This window comes from Plectropomus leopardus, chromosome 3 (genome assembly GCF_026936395.1).
Source record: "Plectropomus leopardus strain MGB_pleo_1.0 chromosome 3, ASM2693639v1, whole genome shotgun sequence".
NCBI lineage: Eukaryota > Metazoa > Chordata > Actinopteri > Perciformes > Serranidae > Plectropomus > Plectropomus leopardus.
This window is the reverse complement of record NC_142178.1, coordinates 30,667,012-30,687,867: the sequence shown is the minus strand read 5'-3', so window position 1 is coordinate 30,687,867 and position 20,856 is coordinate 30,667,012. Positions and strand designations below refer to the sequence as shown.

The window sequence follows — 20,856 nt, the reverse complement described above, 5'->3', positions numbered from 1 at the left end:
TGCCATCTCACTCAAGTCTTTACTGTTTGACTCGTTTAAAAAAGTAAACCACTGCATTTAGTACAACAATCAAAATAAAACAATGTTGCTTTAATCTAATGTCATACTGTATTTATTGTGTCGAAAAAAAAAACACAACATGGTGAACTGAGGCAATCTGGGTACATCTGAGGTTTTTCAGGACACCAGACAAACAAAGTGATACTTTTTTTTTTGGATTCAATAAAACAGGCCAGTTATCGGTCAGGTAAGGAGAGTCTGGGGGTTTTCCCTGTGGAAATGATCACTGGCGGTTTTAAATGTGACCCAAAGCAAAGACGTATTAACTGATCAGTTCAGCTTTGATCCTTTTTGGGCACAAGGTGACTTCAGAGGACATCGGGGAGTCGTACGCCTTTGTTAATGAGATATTTAAGGGAAAAAGTAAACGGGGTTGAACACTGTCCTTGCCGACACACTTCTGCACATTTGGCTCTGAGATGATGTGTTTCTTCTCTCCGAACTGGCCTGCTCAGATTTAACATCCAAGGGTGATTACATTCCACATGGTAGATTAAGGTAGAGGTTGTGAGGAGCTTACAAGGAAGAACAGATATCCATCGGATCAAAGGTTCATGTCAGTTTTTCAGCTCAGTTCCTCAGACGAACAAACTGAATATTTGCTGCCCACAGAAGGACATCGAGTTCATCCACTTCTTCCAGAGGTCCAAAGCAGACGCGTGATTGAGTTTCGCTCTTTGGGGGAAAAAATATCCTCATTAAAAGACGGGTAAAGGCAGAAGAATCCGTGCCGTCCCCGTCACTTTAAGATTCACCAAACCCAAACAACTTGAGACTGTTCTCACAAACCGTTATACGAATCCAAGGTTTTTCTCATCCACCTCTTTAGAAAAAGCGGTTAAAAAAAAAAAACAGGACGAGCTGAACTTAAACTGTACAACATATCAGAAAAAACAGGTAGATAGTCATAACGAGAGAGGCGCCATGTACAGACCCTGAGGTGTGCCTCTTATTTATGTTTCCTTCAGAAAAAGAAGAAAGGTTTGTTGGAGAACCAGGCGTTTGGTTGAGAGAAAGGCCAGTCCCGCTCTCTTAAGTTAAGTGCATCGGTGCCACTGCAACGTCTTTTTGCTTTCAAAATAAGCGTCTTCAATGCAGTTTATTCCAAATGTACAAGTTCATCGTTAATATCCACCAACACTGACTGAAGTCTGTAGCTGGAACATCTGCAAGGCTTGTAAAGGTCATGAGGAGAAGCAGGAGGAGGGGGAGGGGCTGTGGTTTGCTGTCGGGGTTATCTGGGCGATAGGGGTGCCGCTGTGGGGAAGGAGGCAGAGTTCCGTGGTGAGTTGAAGGGCGAGGTGGGCGAGAGGCGGCGGGGACTCGCCAGCAGGTCACCGTTGTGCAGCTTCCACAGCAGCTCCTCGTTCTCCATGGACAGACGCTTGTTGACCTTTGACTCTTTCTGTAGCGTCTGCTGGAGTTTGGCCTGTTCGCTGGACAGCTGCCTGCAGGGGGAGACAGAGAGCTGAGTTTATTACAAAACATCTTCGTATGTCTTTTACTACATTGTTTTGGCCCTTAGACTTTTATTTGTTATGTGGAGTCATGAAGTGTCTGACTGAGTTATGAGGCAGAGATGGATCGAGTCAACAGAGAACTGAGAGAGAAGTGGAGGAAAAATAAGAGGCAGAAAAACTGAAAAAATCCTGCTGGAGGAGCAGGTGGCAAAACTGACACCTCCGCAGAGCGATGAGTCACCATCTCACACTCACACTCACACACACACACACACACACACACACACACACACACACACACAGAACCTGGAGCACATACTTGGAGATAGCGGCGTGTTTATCCATCCTCGCCTTGTAGTCCTCGTTCTCCTGTTGGACCTTCTTCAGACACTCCTCCAGCTTCACGTTCGTCTCCAACTGTGACACACAAAGATCGGTTTGACGTAAGCTCCAATATACATCATTTATTCAAAAAAACAATGCACGAAAAGTGGACAGTAATTGATTTTTTTCCACCACCTCTCTAAGATGATAACAGGTGATATAATTAGACTTATACCCACCAGTTTGTCCATCTCCATGAGCTTCTTCTCCTTCTGGTGCAGCTGGTTGTTCTTGATCTCCAGCACCACCTTAAGGCTCTCCAGCTCCTGCTCCAGGTACACTGTGTGAGAATCCTTCTGCAAAAACAAAACACACACACAAAAGTGAGAGCAGCCGACATGAAACTACAATGCCCTCTGTGGGGAGAGCAGCTCCCCGACACGGCAAAGACAAAGACACAGATGTCAGCTGACGGGGCTCAGATTTAAGTTAAAGCGTGTGCCTCTTCCAGACCAGCAGGGGGAGGCTGTGTTCAGCAGATAAACCCCGTCTCTATCCATCTCCACTCTCTCCAAAATCTTTGTTTTCCATCTGAGGCAAGTCACAGAGCAGAAAGCTCCCATTACAGATGTAACAGTCGTTACCAGATTCTTGTCAGTGAGTATCTGCTTCCTCCTCTCCTCCTCCGCCTTTAGCTTCTCATTCAGAGCCTCCTTCTCTGCTGACAGCTCAGATATTTTCTCCTGAAAAGAGGGACAGAGGAGGACAGAGACAGAGGAGTTATTGAGTGAACACACAGCTTTGGTTCGTCCAACATTAGACACAGGTAAACCCATCAGACTGCTGCTTCGTCACTGTGGACCTGAGGAGGATTTACCAGAGCAAACAAATAAAAACACTTGACTGACGAGTTGAAAAATGAGAATTTTTTTTTTTTTTGGTAGCAGGAAAGACTCCAGACATGCTGCAAGATGTGACAAATTTTTCCTTTTAAAACTAATCTCCGTGCAGAAATCTGTCCTCTTTGTATCTGAGTATTCATAGATATCATTATGCTATTTGTCTATTTGTACAGTTTTTATTCATTTATATTATAAAGTGCAGAAAAAAATATTTTGGGTAGCAGGCAACTCACACTGAAAATGAGTAAAACCATGAATGAAAAACAATTTTTACAAAACGAAGTGAAAATAGGGCTCGCTTTTCGGGACCATAGTGAGCCTCTGAAGTCGAGTACTATATACAATTTATATTGTTTATTGGATGAATTATTTAGTTAAGTGCAGTATGTTTCTGGTTCCAGGAAGGCTGATGAAAAAATGTTTTAGAACAACAACTCATACATGTTTTAAAGTTCTGAAAAGCCTGAAAAAAACAGGAGAGCTTCTTGAAAATAGCAAAAAACAAAGTCGGTGCTCTTTCGTGAAGGGCATGAAAAATTTTAGGAAAAACAGGAAGGAACCAAGGCACTCGTCTTTAGGAAAAAAGTTAAAATGCCTTTATTGCATTAGCAAGTTCTAAAAGAAGAACATGATCGATGAAAAACTATAACTTGATGCGTTTTGGCGTCCAACTTTCTTCAGGAAGTTAAACGCAGTAATGGCACTTTTTTGTGTGCCTTGGTTCCTTTTTGTCTTTTCATGTTTTTAAGTTCAGTGGAGTTTGTTTCATGAAGCTGTTGATGTTGTACGCCTTGTTTGAAACGTAAAAACGTGTTAATAAAAGAGTATCTCTTACAGAGAGAGACGTTTCTGTCTCCGTCAGTGTTTTCTTCAGGTTCTCCAGGTCCAGCTGCTGGATCCTCTTCAGCTCTGAAACGCAAAAACATTTACACAAACACACATCAGCATCAAGTGACTTCATGCAGTTCAGCGTGTCAAGTCCTCAGTTTTGTGACTGACAGTGACGGTAACAGACTGTTTAAAATGTTGAGTTGTGAAAGTTGTTGTATGTTTTTGTCGCGCACACACCTTCTGTAGCGGCCTCGTACTGCACGATGAGAGACTCGATCTTCTGGCTGTGACTCACTTCCTGGTTCTTCCTCTCTGCTTCCTGTTGATTCCTCAGCTCCTCCACCTGAAGGACGCAGACGCACATCAGGGCGGCGTGCACATGACTTAAACTAAAGCTTTAAAATCCCCTTAAATAATGTGGAAAAACTTGATAGACCAATTTCCTTTCCATTAGTTAAATTGGTCCAACGTGTTTATAATTATGATAAAAGTACATAAAAGTTAAAAATTAATTTTAAATATTGTGAAAAACTTTATTTTCATGAGGAATAAACTAAAAATGTCTTCATAAATATGGTAAATATAAGTTTAAAGAATTAGTTTTTAAGTTGATAGCTCATATAAGGTAATTTGTCCCAACTAAGTTTTCCACATTATCTGTAAGAAAATCTAAACACGCGTTTTAAGTTAATTACTCATAAATTAAAGTTATATTTTTTTTCACATTATTCAAAAGGAATTTTAAAATATCTTATTTCAAGGTATGGTTTTTAAATAATTTGTTATTTTATACAATGAACACATGATGTTTTATTGTTTGTGTTTAATGTCATTCTTTCTCGACACCGTCATATTTAATTTGCTATCATGCGCTACAATACAGAACCGCAACGGAAATAAACTACCTGTCTTGTTTGTGTATTTTAATCTTTGACAAATTCAAATATCCGATCAAGTCGTGTACACATGTAACTGCTGACCATAAGTAACTCGAGCCTCACGTTCACGTCAAAGCTGCAGCACATTTAACAGTTAGCTACAATCAGCTGTATCAGAGATGTAACCATGGCGACGAGTCATAAATGTCTGGCAGAGATGTTTTTATGAGCAGCTGCATGATGCATGTGCTGAACCTCAGCACAGCACACGCCAAGCTCTTTGTGAACCAATCAGAGTTCAGTATGAGGAGGGCGGGATGACGTCCCTAAAGGTGACGCCAGTGTTTAAAGCTACAGTTGGTAACTTAAATAAAAATTAAATTAAAAAAATTAAAAATTATGTTTTTTCTCCTCTTAGTTTCTTCTAACGGCCTCATCACACCCAGCAACAAAAACAACAAATCAGAGCCGAGGAGTCTGTGATTGATAGTTGATTAGCGCTACATAGTTTAACAGCTTTCTAACCAGCCAACAACATTGCCAGACAATGATGCTTGGCTGACTTCACGTTGTGTTGTCAGGTAACCAAAACTCAATGTCAGGATAATGCCTAACGCCAACGTCAGCTTGACGTAGAATACTGACTGCATTGATATTTTGTTGGTTTTAAGTGATGCTGTTAAGTAACCAAAATTGAATGTCGTCTTGACGGCTGTGGCTCAGAGGGAGAGCTTCTGATTGGAAGGTCAGCAGTTTTATTATCGGCTCAGAAGTCAAACTATTTTTGGATGAGATTGTGAACCCCAAAACGCTCCCGATGCTGCGCCAACAGAGTGCGAGTGCGTCTGATTGGTTACTGAGTAGCAGGTGGCAAAATGTACGTAAGCCTCAGCCGCCAGTGTGTGAATGTGTGTGTGAATGCGTGAATGTAGTGTAAAAGAGCTTTGAGAGGTCAGGAGACTGGAAAAGTGCTATACATGAGCAGTCTATTTACAGAGAGTAACAACATTTACTCGTAAAGTATGGAGAACAAAATCCAACATCTGCAAAACGTCATTATGTTAACTGCTTCACAACGTGAAATTCAAATAAAAAAAATATTCTCAGCCCAGTTTTTATTCCCCAAATAAACATCCGTCTGACGTTACAGTCCAGCGTCTTTCTGACGTCATAGCGGCATCTGGTGACAGTTAGGTAGACCGCAGTTAATAAGCTGTGATTGACAGCTGCGTTAGAGACTTCTCGGCTCTGATTGGTGAAATCTTGTGAACGCCATTAAAAGCAGTGGGAGGAGGAGAAGGATGTTTTTTTTTTCACAGTCTATCTGTCTCATGTATTGATGTGGGGGAAGTTCCAGCAAATATAACAAAAAGTCATTATTTATAAAAGCTAACACCGGCAGCATCTTTAAGGTGCTTCCCTAATAATAATGTTCACGATTCAGAGATGATCGGACAAACACACACTGACCACACATCAAACTATCTGTTGTTCTCCTGCAGACACGTTGGCAGCTCAGCAGTCAATCTGTCCATTAAAAGCAAAGACATGTCCTGCTGCTTTGAGTGAGGGAGTTCTGTCTTTTGTCATCCGTCGTGTTCAACTCTGTTATTATTTCATAATAAAACTTGATTTTATGGGTGAGACGAAGGCTGAGGAACATTTTACGAGACTAACAGGCAACTACTTGTAACTTGCATAACAGAGCGACTGTAAAACATTTGATTGAAGAATCTGTGTGTGTGTGTGTGTGTGTGTGTGTGTGTGTGTGTGTGTGTGTGTGTGCTCTGACCTGCTGTTCCATCAGCAGGCGGTATCTGTCAGCCTCCTCCTGGTATGTCTGGTGCACTTTGTCCCACTCTGTTTGGTAAAAACTCCTCAATCTGACACACACAGAACAACATACAATTAAAAACAACATTTAGACCCAGAGAGAACAGCAGAATCAGTGCGGACTTTAACGTATAAGCAACGGCTTAGTAACACAGAGGAAAAACCCCATGTATGCCAAGTTTGAGCGTCCAGCTGTGAGCACATGAGCAGAGGTGAACGCCTCACCTTTCCTCCAGCTGCACCAGCTCCTCCTTGTGCTGCTCCTCCAGTTTGTTCAGGGCCTCCTCCAAGCTGACGCGCACCTCCTCCTTCCCCTTCTGCAGACGCTCGCAGGACTGTGATGATGCAACTGCAAGGAGACAAGAAGAGCAGGAGGAAATGTTAGTTTCTACTTCTGACTGAGAATACTTCAGGAACCGTTGAAAGTACCCGTTTGTTGGGGATCAGTGTATCATTTGAAATTTGTAAACGATTCTTTATCTAAGAATGTGCAGTGGTCAAAGAGCTAACTTAGAAATAAATGTTTGGTGAAACACTTCACAAGATCAAAATGACAAAAGTCTAAAAATGACCAGACAATGATAGAAAAAAACAATACAAAACCGAAAAAAGTAGACGCTGTGCACACAAGTGAGGACCACTAATCTGAATCTCTTGGATCGAGTGCCATTTTCTGAAAGTAAATAATCTGACTTTAATGAATTATCCTCTCCATTTTAAAAGAGTTAAAAGGCTGAGTGACTGAGACCAAAAAGAGCACATTATGCCTATTTAAAGTCTTCACACTGACTACCTGTTTAATCATTTATTATGAGGAACATAATAGCCTCACAGCAGACTACCTCTCAGAAATGCTTTTAGATTATGAACCAAAAAGGCCCCACGGATCCTCTGGTTTTTCTCTTTTAGCTGTCCCATAAAGCAGCACAAAAATTGGTATTAATATGCATCTGAGATGATCCAATCACAAGCGGACAGTGATAAATACAAGTATTAAAAACCGCTACGACGCAAGCACTTGCTGAAGCAGTCTGGGATGAATTTGACCCCACATCTTTGTAGCGTAACACAAATGTGTTCTGATGCATCGCGAATAAGCATTTCTTTTGTGTTGTGTGACAGTTCACCGTTTCACAGTTTACTTTCTAGTGTGCATCTAATTTATACTTACTATCATTATCATTATTATCATCATTATGGTTTTTTTTTTAAAATCAAAATGTTATTGTTGATTATTGACTAATTATTTTATTCTATTTTATCTTATTAACATTTCTTTGCTTTTAAAATCTTTTTTGTCAGTTGCTTGTAAAGTACGTGGAAGTGCAGCACTGATTTGTTTGAAAGGTGATGTATAAAAAAATGATAGCTTGACTGAATGTGTCAGTAACATGAGAAAATCCACTTTTGTTCCCTAACTAGTCCAAAAAGAACGAAAAAGGGGAGAGAAGAATGAACTATTTAGGAATCAGCTGTTTATTACACAACAGAAGATCTCAGTTAGGAATCGTTTCGAGGACAGATGTGGAGTCAGTTAGCGCTCACAGACCTACTATTTTGACCATTTACCTTTTTACCGTTAGTCAGGTGTGATCTCCTAAAGAAACACCCATAAAACCATCACATCGCATTATGTCAGTCCAGACTGAGGTGGGACATGCCTGGAACAGTCGCTGTCTCAACAGGTAATGAATAACAGATTTTCTGCGTGTGTGTGTGTGTGTGTGTGTGTGTGTGTGTTCGTCAGCATACCCTGACAACCACATTCCAGTTTAATTACTCTTACAGCATCCAACCCTGAAACATCTGTAAGTCAGCTCACAAGTATGCAGCAGCACTCATTCTTCTCATGACTAAGTTCAACTCTCACAAGCACATGCACGCTTCCCCCCGTCTTTACCGATCATCATCACACGCCATGTTGACTTAAGTCTGTTTCTCATCTGAAATATTTGCAAAAATGTGGAGCACCTGGGCGGCTGAAGATCTCTGCCTCTCATTTTCTTGGCGATTAGACAGACAGAAAAGTGATCCATCACTGCAGCGGCAGAACTGATGATTTACCAAAGGACGTATTACGGGGCGTCACTTTGTGCTGACAAGTGGTGGGGACGTAACAGCTCAAATAAAACACTTTTTTAAAACAATATATGACATTTTAAGCTATGTAATAGAAAAATCAGTATGAGGTCAGAGGAGATTATATCAGTGGGTCAGAAAAAATGGCTCATCAAAAGTTTCAATATTGGTGGTGGTCCCGGCGTCAATACCCAGTAAATTACGACTATCAAACAATTTATTTCTTGGATTCTGGTGATTTTTTTGCACCAAATTCATGGCGTCTTTACTTGTGAAAGGAAAAAAACAAAAGTCAGGCTGCTGGTGATAATTCAAAATAAAAAAAATATAATGAAGATAATATTGATTTTAAATATTCGCTCTCCCGTAGATGAACTTACTCATCATTACCCTTTGAAACCTGAATAAATTGGCTTGATTTCTTTTTAAAAATGGCTGAAAAATTTGCAAGATATTAGTAAAATGTTAAAAGACAATTACAGGAAAGTAAGCAAAATAATTTTTTTTAAAAAGGAAAGAAAAATTAAACAAAACAAAACAAGCAAATTTCCAGAAAAAAAGGGCTAAAAATTAAATAAATTCTATATTTCATATATTTTTTCTGGAATATTATTATATTATACAACTATTAATTTAGTATTCTTGATATTTTCCTTTTCTTGTCACCTTTTACTTATTTCTTGCAATTTCAGGGACATTTTTTGCCACTTTGCTGTTTTTAGCTTGCATTACTTTTTTTTGCAAAATGCACATTTGTTTCCTCTGTGTTCCATTGCACTGTATGTTTAATTATTGTGCAAAAGATACATTTCTCTTGGTCAGTTATCGTTGTAAGTTTTTTTTTTAAACAAATTATGCTCTGAATAACACCTATGGACGTACAGATGCCATCAACTGAAAGATAAATGTGATCAAAATCACCCCCACGCTCGCACGCACACGCACACACACACACACACACACACACACACACACACACACACACACACTCTGTGCATGTAATAATAATAGTCTAACTTATGTAACTGTGTGATAACAACTGGCTGTAGTTGGACAGTTGCTGTTTCCCTTTTGAATGGAGCTCTATAGTGCGGGAGAATGCGCCTGTCTCCGTGGTGATGGAGACACAAAGCCAACGACAGCTGAGGGCAGCTTAAACACAAGCCTGCTCTCTATCACAGACCGGACAACACAAACTCTGTGTGTGTGTGTGTGACAGCAGGTGTTTGGCAGGTGGCGGTGTAATATAATGACATCACTACAGAGGAGACCCCTCTTCTTCCCCACAGTGCAACAATGTCCATCTAGAGGTCATTTTTGGGGTCATGAAGGGGAATAAAAACTTTACAGCTGCTCATTCGGACAAAGTGAAAACATGAGAGTGAATGCAGGAAGTCACTGAAACAAGGAAAACAGATCACGATCAAGGAAATGTTCCCGACGTGTTCTTAATAAAGACAGACGACTTCGTGCCAGAGTCTTTACTGCTGACTGCAGTCACGAGGCTTTGGCTTTAAACAATTTACAGTTTTAACATAATTTCAAAAAAATATGCACATATGCAGAGACTTGAGAGAGGAACTACACCTATTTTAAAATTCATACATGGTATTCTTATGGTCTAATACAGTCCAAAACTATGAGTATACATAAATGACCCTTGCCTAAATCCAAAAGTTACAGTGATAAAACTTAAATTTCAACGTCATGAAGTATAAAATCTGGAGCTGCTCCACAGACTGAATTGGGAAAGATGTTATTGATGACGCAGAGGGCACCCAGGAGAAGGTTTTGAGTTTGGCCCCGATCATGCAGACTGCATTTTAGCAGCACGGGACAGCTTTTTGTTGTTGTTTTCAGTGAGAGTGAAGCATTTTGCTTGCTGCTTTTGCATTGCTGAGTGCCTCATGTTTTTGTGCTCCAGGTGCCTCTCATTTTTGCAGGAGCCCCCTGAATGCCTCAAGTTGAAAACACTTAAACGGGATGCATAAAAGCGTCCAACGTCATTGGTGGGTTTTTTTTCCCACTGTCCAATCAGATAAATCGAGAGGGGGCCTTTCAGCGGTGGCCATGACCACAAGTGGTAGCGTACATGGTTTCAGTGTCGCCCTCAGCAAGCTGTGTGACATATCTGAATAATTTGTACCCTCAACGACTTTCATTTTTTTCATTTTTTAGATCACTTCACGTTCATTTTATGCCTTTGTTTGATAGTGGAGAGACAGGACATGTGAGGAAATAAAGTAAGAGAAAGACATTTAGCACTTGTGTCCGTGTGGTAACCATGAACCATTCGGCTATTGGATCAATCCAGCCTCATCTACTTTTCTTACCAACTGTGACAGCAGGCTGTCAAACTGTTTAAAATAAGCCTTTAAACTTAGTGTCGTCCAGACGAAGCTCCTGGACCAGCTGGTTGCACTCATGATTTCTCCTGTCTCATATACCCTCATGAATCTCTGTTTCCCTGTGTCCGGTGTACTATTTGGGAACAGCCTCTCGCCCTCAATCGGAGCCAGAACAAATGCTGAATGCCTGTTCACTGTTGTGCAGATTACTGTATATCCTGCAGATCTGTGAGTTTACTTCACAGCAAAACTGTGGTTCAGCTCAGGACAGGTGGTCTGGTGTATACCGAGCAACAATTAAAAAGAAAAAAAGAATTAAAGCTGTGAATAGTGTATTGCAGGGTCTATATGGGTACGTTTTCTGTTTTTTAACCGAGAACACTACAATTAAAAAACAAACATTTTGGAATAAAAAAGGAAAACAAATATTCTCTGGGTCCACAAAATAAGGCGAGAGTAGCTCATGTTCACAAATATTGACCAAACTTTCTCCATTGGTGCTTTTAAGTCATGCGGCACTTATTCTGATGGTACGACTTCAAAGCAAATTAAGGCCTGTGTGTCAGCAGAGAAAGCAGGAATGCTGCTCAAACTGGATCCTAACAGTCGCAGCAGTGAAGTTACAGTAACGCCACATTTTAAAGATTCACTTTAAAACTACTTAAGTCACCTAACGTTACCCAACACATCAGAAACAGGTCGTTCCCGTTCAGTTTGGTCTGACTTGGAGGCTTTAAAGGTTTAACAGAGAACTCTGTGTGAGTGTGTGTGTGTGTGTGTGTGTGTGTGTGTGTGTGTTAACAGCAGGGGTCTATACATTTCTGACATTCCTCAGCTTTGTGTGTAAAGAGATGAGCCAAAGGTCAAACACGCAGTAAAGGGAAAGATTATAGTTGCTGCTGCTCAGACTGAGGAATGGAGGGAAAGTGGACAGAGGGTGTGTGTGTGTGTGTGTTTTTAGAGAGAAAGTGACGGTGACGGTGCAGTGCCTGGCATGAGCAGCCTGAAGTGTAAGCACAGATATATATATGGAGGCCATATTTAAGACGGCATTCAGAGCAAATGTGTGTGTGCTCAAGTAGTTCATGGTCATGGTTATTTTTAATACGTCGATATGTGTGAGTGCACATTTCTGCGTGCATGTTAGTGAACTGCATGCCTTCATGTTGCTGTATAAAAACTGTATGTGAACACGCACCAAGTGTTTCCAGTGAGTGTGTGTTGCTACGGTGTGTTTGCGTGACTGCAGGTGTTTGTGTCTCATGTAATCCTGTTGTATCAGCCAAACTGGCAGAGCTGCTATTGACATGACACACACTCCCAGCTGTCCGAGTGCACACATACCATTATCGGTTAGTATTTAGGACACAAAGTGTACACTAATGCTATTTCCAGATAATGTGACCTAAATGTTTTTGCGCTCAGATCCCCAAACACAAACTTTAACCCCCAGTTACACAAACACAAACTCATGTGCTTGTTTAAGATTGAGAACTGAATGATCAGACGGTCTAAACAGTTTGTGAAATGATTAAATCATCTAGAAACAAGCCAAGAAAACACTAATACACTAATACAGTATATTCACCCTGATTACCCCGCCCTCCTTTTCTACTCATTGTGTGTAGCCATCAGCCTGTCCATCGCCACAATGACAGATTAAATGGCTGACTGCCAAACGCTGCAGAACTTCGGAGTAACCTACCTCAAAAACAAACGTGTACACGAGACATAAAACCTGTTTGCTAATCGTTTTCTGAAAACTCCTCAGCAGCGACAGGTGACAGTCTGCTTTATTTAGACGGATCTTCTCTTATAATTGAAATCTTACTCGTCTGCTGCCATGATGAATTCATTATGTTCAACTTTGACTTGAGACAGTTCTGAGGGACAGTGACTGAGGATTAAGACCCTTGAAACCTGAGCAAATTGGCTTGACTTCTTTCAAAAACAAGCGGAGATGGCAGAGAGCGACTTAACAAGAAGTGAGCCCAAAATTAAAAAAAAAAAAAAAAAAAAAAAAAAGTTACCCAGAAAATTACCAGAAATTTAAAAAAATAAAAACAACAACAAGCAAGAAAATAACCTGGGGACAAAAAAGTGCTAAAAAAGTACAAAAAATTATTTTTCTCTAGTTTTGTTTTATATATTTTTCTCTCTTTCCTTTAAAAAACAAATATCCAGGTTGTTGCTGTATTCCAGTTTCTTGCTCATTGTCTTTTTCATGTTTTCAAAAGAATTCATACAGATTTGCGGTTTTAAAGCTTGAATTATTAAAGGTTTGAATACTTATGAAAGGTGTCTGAATGCAGCAGAAGAAAACTAGTGTCGACCTAGGTTTCAAAGGGTTAAAGGTGTTTAATTTATACATTTCAATAACATAAAAAAAATTACAACTTTTAAACAATAGATCAACTTTAAATCTAACAAACAGTGTCCATTTAGTGTTTTTTTCTTTTTTTGTTTGTTTATTTTTGCTATTTTTTGAAGAGTGCAGTACCTTGGTCAGCTGTTGCTGTTTTTAAATATGCTTTATGAATAAATGGATTATTGGGTGAAGCTACTAAGATAAAAACATGTCGTGAATGTGGAAATAATTACATCCATTTTTTTAGTTATTGGAAATGTTTGCGTCAAATGAGTGATGAAACATGTAGCCACTATTGTAAGCTAATTCTACAAACAGTTTAATACTAATAATATTTGTGTAGCCTAATCTGTGACCGTGCAGAAATACCGGTTCAAACAGAATGAACAGACATGCAAAAAATGTTTGACTGCTGATTTGTAATTTGAATGTCAATGTTAAAGAAGCTTTTAATTATTCGGTACAGCACTTTATATTTCTGTTTGTGCTTTAAAGCTTCAAGCCAGATTTTAATCCAAATCTAACATATTGGCACAGTCACTGTCAAATGAAATATGAAAAGTGCTCCAGGCTGTCAATTTACCTGATGTTTAACCTGTCTGTAGTAATTTAACTAATTACTGTAAAACTGAAATCCTAACAGCTCACTGATGTTGTGATGTATAATGAACTAGTGCTCACATGCACATAAAAAAAACCTTGTGAAAACACAGGTGCACAGAGCAGATGACAGATATGTTGACAGGTTGCAGCCTGTGTGGAGGCTTCTCCTGCTCTCAGGTCTTTGCTAAGCACGAGGAGCAGCTGCACTTCAGTATAGCAACAGGAACAGCACCAGGTTTTGAATGGCAGTTGACCTGTCCTTGATAAAAGCTGCATATATATGAGCCACATGCAAATGCACGAAAGAGTGAGAGCGAGAGAGAGAGAAAGAGTGTGTAGGCGTATGAATTAGCACTGTGTAGCATGAGTGGATGTGCAGAAAGCTCCGTCTCTGAAGTGTCTCTTACCCAGCTCTTCTCGGAGGTTTGCCAGCTCCTGCGTCAACCCTCTTTTCTGCTTCAAGGCCTCCTCGCGCTGCACAGAGGAGAAGAAGAACAGACTTAATTTACAGGCAAATATGAGCAGAAATTGACCAATGCACAGCAGGGAAAAGTGTCCAAAGTCAAGTGCAACACTATATGTAGGGAAATCTATGTGGACAAAAATAGCCTAAAGTGTTAGATATGGACTATTTTGTACACTCAGTCATTCCTTTCATCCAGCATCCATCTAAATTCCCATTTTCCCCTTCTGTCTCTGAAGTAAACACTGGTAGTTGCCTCTCAGTTAGTGAGCATGGATTGTACTCTATGATACATTGTGAGATGATTTCAGTGCACTATGAAAGGTTATATATTAATGACTAAGACTTTGGGTCAACACGACTAAATGTTGAACATGTAGTAGACTATAGAGCAATGGTTCCCAACTGTACCAATCACGAGAGTCAAGATTTCTACTAAATCATTAGTTCAAGGGCCACACATTATAAATTGCCACATATGTCGTTTTGTTTAACAAAATATTAACAACACATTGGCTGAGTACACAAAGAAATAAAACATATTGCAAGAATAAAGAGAAAAGGCACTTCAAAATAAAAGCTCTGAGCTGGAAATTCACTGTACGTCACAATGAAGTCTGTTTTTAACAAACTTGATACGTTTACAAGTCACTTTCAGTCCATTGAGAATGGACCCACGACCCACTTTTGGACCGTGTTCCACCAGTTGGGAAACACTACTACAGGGCGAACAGTGCATGATTTCAAAGATATTCTGTGTTCTGTGTTTTACAATCATCACAGATAAGTGATGCAATCATTGTCTTGAAAGACAACTGCAGGAAACATCGACTGAACAGCTCTTATCTCGCCTTAAACAATCAAGAAAATAACATCCATTCATCATGGCTATAAACATCTAGTTTTGCACTGCTAACAACAGCAACTGTAACTGACTTTAAAAAGTAAAAAAAAAACAAAAAAATTTAGAAGCTAACTTCAATTAAGAATGGACAAAAAACATCCTCAAAATCCAGTAACGTCACATCCCTAAACCTGAAGGAACAAGGGGACACTTTAGGTTAAGATAAAGTCTGTCTCAGCGTTTTTATATCTATACTCAGAGACAGATATCATGAAAGTCTGACACCACACCAACACACACACACACACACACACACACACACACACACACACACACACACACACACACACACACACACACACACACACACAGCTGTAAACACGTGGATGAGCACACACTTGATCTTGATGAGGGTACCAAAGTGCACTGCTGCACTCAAAACCAGAACATTATGATCCTTTAATCCCACATTTGAAGAAATTACCATAACATTCACTCTTAAACACAGAGTTTAGTGCCGTTGCAGCCGCGGCGGGGCGTTCCTGTTAGGTGCGACAGGAACACGCTGACACAGCTGCAATCATCAGTTCACGTAGCACAGGAACGCCCAGCACCTTTGCTTTGCTCCTGACTGTTCGTGAAATCAGTGGCTATGCACTCAGTTATCAGTGAGATTAAACTCACTTAAAAAAAACCCAACTCAACTCAATTTACCATTATTTGTGACTTTGATTGAACAAGTGGGGCAAACTAACAACTGCTTTGTGTCGGCACATAGTTCTCAACATGAAGGTAGCCGACCTGGCAGCTAGCAGCTAAGGGGGCTAACTCAATAAACAGTGCTAAACAACGTCACCAGGGCTGAGGGAACTAAGGGCATTAACCAGGAGGGAACCGGAAGGTAGGTGATAACCTTTAGCACCAACACCGTCCTGATGTCAGTGCAGTGCAATTTGGCAGCGATCAGCAAGCCAGTGGGACTGTGACGGTTATGTAAATCTGTGGTTGTTTGTTGTTGCGGCAAACCAAACTAACAGTTGAGGAAATTATAACGATTTAACAGCAAATTACAGCCAAAGAAAACCCTCAGCAAATCAGTTGATTTTACTTAAAATACTAAAACTGATTGCCTTGAAAAAATAAAGTAAATATAAGTATAAACCATGATTTATGTTTACTTTGTATCTAATTGTTACGTTTACTTACATCTAACTTTATTTTAATTACTTTTGTGAAGTTGTTGCAAATTAAAAATGACAAGTGAAATAACTTTATTGGCAAGTGTTGACAATCTCAGCAAACCTAGTTATTCTGAATTTACTTGATAATAACTAAGTTAAAAGCTCTATGAGTGAAGTTTTGTTAACACGTTTAAGAGAATACAAATATGGTTGACTAGTTTGCAAAAAACAGAATGCAGATATATAACGCAGTAAACTTGGTTACATCAACCTGCTTAAACTTGATATAAGTAAACTTGTCATTTTTAAGTTGAAACAACTTCACAATATAAAGCATATATGACTACATTTTAAGTAATCTTAACAATTACATATTAAATAAAACTAAATTAGGACTGTTTTATTCACTTGCATTTTTCAAGGCAACTAGTTTCATAGATTTTTTTTGAGCAAAATCAAGATATCAGATTTTACAGTGTATGCTAGACAGATTTTCTTCCCCCCTGAAACATGCCGAAATGCCTCCTGGCTGCAATGTAACTATTGCGGAGAGCCATACTTCAACACTATGTGTTTTTGGTGTTCATGCTCTGAATGTCTCACACAGATCCTTTAACAAAAGCAGTTTGTACCAACACAATCTAAACTTCAAGCATTTGCACATCCATTGATGCTGGCAGTGAAACAGAGTGTAAGCTTGCAGGCTGTATTCTCCAAAACCTGATTCTTGTCATCAGTGGACATGAGATCCAGTATTTTTGTTCAAAAGTTCAGTCTGGCTTTCTTTGAATGCAGGAGCAGCAGCCTTCGTGCGGCTTAAAATTTGAATTGCCACCATGAACGACCACGTGTCCTCACACAGCCTACATAAAGATACGTGCTGACCGTGTCATAACATATCAGGCTTATCTTGATTTACTGTTCCCCGCTGTCATATTTTTGTGTGTCTCCAAGATGACGTAATAGGACTAACTCCTAGTAGCATGAGCCAGAGGCAGCTGTGCATCGATGGTAGCGGAGCAAATGCCTTTAAAGAGCCATTTTTGTGCTCCACGAGCCGATCATAACGGTGGGCGTTCCTGTCATGAGTGACAAGAACGCCCCGCAGCACACACACACGAATACACACATAAAAATAACAGCAGCTTTACAACAGGAGTAGTGGAATTTACAATGGAAACTGAACGTTTGTGCTGCTGCCTTCTTGCTTTCACTCTCTCACACACACACACACACACACACACACACACACACACACACACACACACACACACACACACACACACACACACACACACACACACACACAGAGCCATAAAGACCATCTGTTGTGTGAAGGGTCAGTAAAGTGAAAGAGCAGACACAGACGGAGGCAGCAGCGGGAAAAGAGAGCAAAAAGGTACAAAGACAAAAAAATGAACAGCAAGAAATGTAAACTTTGTAGCAGCATAAGAGAGTTTTGAAGCAGTGAGTGAAAACACGATGATGAGAAAAAGTGTTTTAAAAGCAGCGTGATAAGAAGAGTCCAGGTCCTGCTTTGCCATGTTTCATAACTTTTCCCTGACATTCATGATCCAAATGAGACAGTGTGTTGTTTTTCTGAACAGCTTGGACTGAAAACCAACGGCTAATGGGACCAATGCGTGAAACAAGCAGGAAAATACACGCGGCTACAGATTCCTGTGAAGTGACTCAGTTGTATAATGACTTCATAACCTCTGAACTCCCGAGATACTTGATCACAGACCAACAGAAGTCAAGAAAAGTAAAATAGCAGCAGCGGATTAAAGTATAGCACAGCCCCGTCTACAACCGTAAACACACACACACACACCTTGCGTTTCTTCTTGCGGCGATGAGGGGGGACCTTGCTGGGTTTTGCATGGGCTTTGCTGGCCGTGGAGCCCATGCTTCGGCAAACGAAGACACACACACACTTCAAAAAATTCCCTCAGTCCTTCCCCTCTCTCTCTGACTGATTCCCTCTCTCTCTGTCATCAGTGGACACACACACACACACACACACACACACACTCTCTCTCTGTCCTCCGTCTGAATGGGACACTCTCTCTCTGTGACTGACTCCGAGACTTCCACTCCTCCCACTCTCTACCTGTTCTCCACCCTCCTCCCGTCTGTTTCTCCTCCCACTGCCTGGATACTGTATGATGGAGGAATGCGAGTTATTTCTGCACCACCTTCCCTTCTTATCTTTACTCTTATCTCCCTTTCTCGTCTCCCCTTTCAGTCGTTTAGGCACAAAACTGGTGTATCCGCATTTAACTCTTGCCTCACTTCTCTTTACTCACATCCTTTCTAACTTTCTACTTCTTCCTCTCTGTGTCTATTTAAAGTTTGCACTAAATCAGTCGAACGAAGTCAGTCTGTGGGAGGTTACAGAAAGTTTACAGGGATAATTTTGTCATAGCACAAAATAAAGTTTTACTGCACTGAAGAGAAGAACAAAAACTCTGAGACAAATCTTCAATTCAGGGTAATTCTTGTCTCTCTTTCTCTGTTTTATGCTCTCAACAAACAACACAAACCCTGCCAGCACTCTAAAAGAGGATTTGTCTCAATGCAAACATCAGCACTGGGAAGTTGGCATGCTGCAGAATAATGACAAGCTCCTTTTGAAGAGAGCACCAAGGACAATGAAAATAATCCTCATCACTTCAGTATGATTGCTTCATTTTTGTCTATGTCTATTTGTTATCCTGAATTAACTAGAACAAACAAAAAGTTATGAGACTATAAAGAAAATGGAGATTAAAACAAATTCTAATTGTGGCACAGTGTCACAACAGGAAACTAAGAGAAAACACTTCTGCAACAGAAGCTAATTCTCCAATATCTATCCAAGTAGGTTTCAAAACAGTATCTACCATAGGTGTGGACTAGAGTAACAAGATTTATTACTTTAGATTTGACAAAATAAAAAAAATAAAAAAATTGGGACTCTACTCCTCAGATGAACTTTGTTTAAACCAAGTCGACAGCATCCAATCAAGTTGCAGGAGAGAATTATGGAGAACTAACATTATGTTACTAAATGCTGGTTGGAAAAAAACACGATGGCATCAGTAGGTACCTTTAATTTCCTTCATGTACAAAAGCTGCACAGTTGGCATAAATGAAACAACAACGATAAGTTGTATGCAAAACAGGTAGGTCAAAAATAGAGACGTGACAACTTCCAACGCCGGGGGACATTTAAAGCTGCACAAGGAATGGGGGAAGTAGTTGAGGCCAATATTAACATTGTTAGTGAGCTAATGTGGCTGATGAGGATCTAGTCAATAGTGCTATATGTTTTGAAAAAGCCGTCAGCGCTCCTTGTTATCATTAGGTTTAGCTGCATTGTTTGAACAAATAAAAACAAATTTTTAAAAAAGCATTCATGATTTTTGGAAATTTAAAATGGCACTTGGGGGAAGAGCCTGCATGACTTGTCTAGGACCTGAAACTCAAAGTTTAGGACTTGATACTTGTCAGTCTTGACTGGTGACTTGCCTGTCTTGACTTGAGACTGGAGTTTAGAGACTTACAAAACAATGACTCGTTCCCACCTCTGGTATCTACTAAATGTCACAGAGAAAAGTGGAAATGAGAAATAATGATAATAATTTAAAACAACAGCACCTTGCATCCATTAAAAAACAATCCATAAAGTACAGCAGCTTTAAAAACTAAACTTTCCATCTTTAAATAAATTTGAATTACACTTTCTTACACAGGCCTTGATTGTAAAAACCCTTTACACCTCATGCTGACACTTACTGTTACCACCCAGTCAAACTAAAGCCTCACTTCACCAAACAGCCCCACCCCCACCCATGGCCCGCCCCCAGGGGAGAGTAGCTCTGCATCAAGTGAGCAGTTTATATTCACCAGTCACCTTTCAAGTGCATAGGCCAGATGAGATAGCACTGGTATTCATGCTTCAGATAAAAAACAAACACATTAACTCAGACACGCATATCAAAGTGCTTCAGGGCTTCAGCTGCTACTGCTGCATTCCTCCACCCTCCCTCCCATCTATCCATCACTCCCCCTTCACCTCCACTTTCCAGCAGCAGGCCATCTATCTAATCAATAACCCAGCCAGGAGGGCTCCTGCGCTGGAAACCTCTGAAAGTGCTCTCTCAACCGATCTTTACATATTACAGTCTCATGATTACACCACAAGCTGCTGGACAACAGCCACAGAAACGCAGCAATTATCCAAATACACAAAAACACTCTAATCAGCCCGCGATACAAACAGTCGATGCTGACAGTTATGTAACAGTTTACAATCACACACACACACACACACACACACTCAAATATGTGCAGGTTGTTTCGGTTGATAGCAGGTTATTAAACAGATAACGAGTTCCTTTAAGTCAGAGAGACACATGCAGACAAGTTACAGCTGTCCTGTTCTTCTCACACACACACTTTTACTGTGTGTGTGTGTGTGTGTGTGTGCGCTCGCGTGTGTGCGCTCGCGTGTGTGTGTGTGTGTGTGTGTGTTATGATATAACACGGGTCACCTCTTAGTATTATTTGCTGTTAGTAAAGGTTCACCTTGTACACGCATGTGTGTGTGTTCTTGCTGACTTTGTTAAAGCATGAACATAATGATTCTGGTGACACTGTTCAACCTTAAAGGGAGATTTCATCCCAAAATCTAAAAC

General features: G+C 40.2%; 1 protein-coding gene across 3 annotated transcripts in view; it reads right to left on the bottom strand.

Annotated features, from left to right (window-relative positions):
• Window positions 1–89: 89 nt before the first annotated feature.
• LOC121941510 (uncharacterized) overlaps window positions 90–20,856 on the bottom strand; it is an 87,276-nt gene continuing 66,509 nt past the window's right edge. For all 3 annotated transcript variants that reach the window (XM_088072864.1, XM_088072861.1, XM_042484313.2), the window contains exons 10-18: window positions 14,094–14,160; window positions 6,514–6,637; window positions 6,248–6,338; window positions 3,815–3,920; window positions 3,582–3,655; window positions 2,489–2,587; window positions 2,084–2,200; window positions 1,840–1,937; window positions 90–1,508 (exon numbers count right to left, since the gene is read on the bottom strand). In XM_088072864.1, coding sequence (XP_087928990.1) covers window positions 1,295–1,508; window positions 1,840–1,937; window positions 2,084–2,200; window positions 2,489–2,587; window positions 3,582–3,655; window positions 3,815–3,920; window positions 6,248–6,338; window positions 6,514–6,637; window positions 14,094–14,160 — 990 coding nt within the window. In that variant the 3' untranslated portion in view covers window positions 90–1,294. The remainder of the gene's footprint in view (window positions 1,509–1,839; window positions 1,938–2,083; window positions 2,201–2,488; window positions 2,588–3,581; window positions 3,656–3,814; window positions 3,921–6,247; window positions 6,339–6,513; window positions 6,638–14,093; window positions 14,161–20,856) is intronic.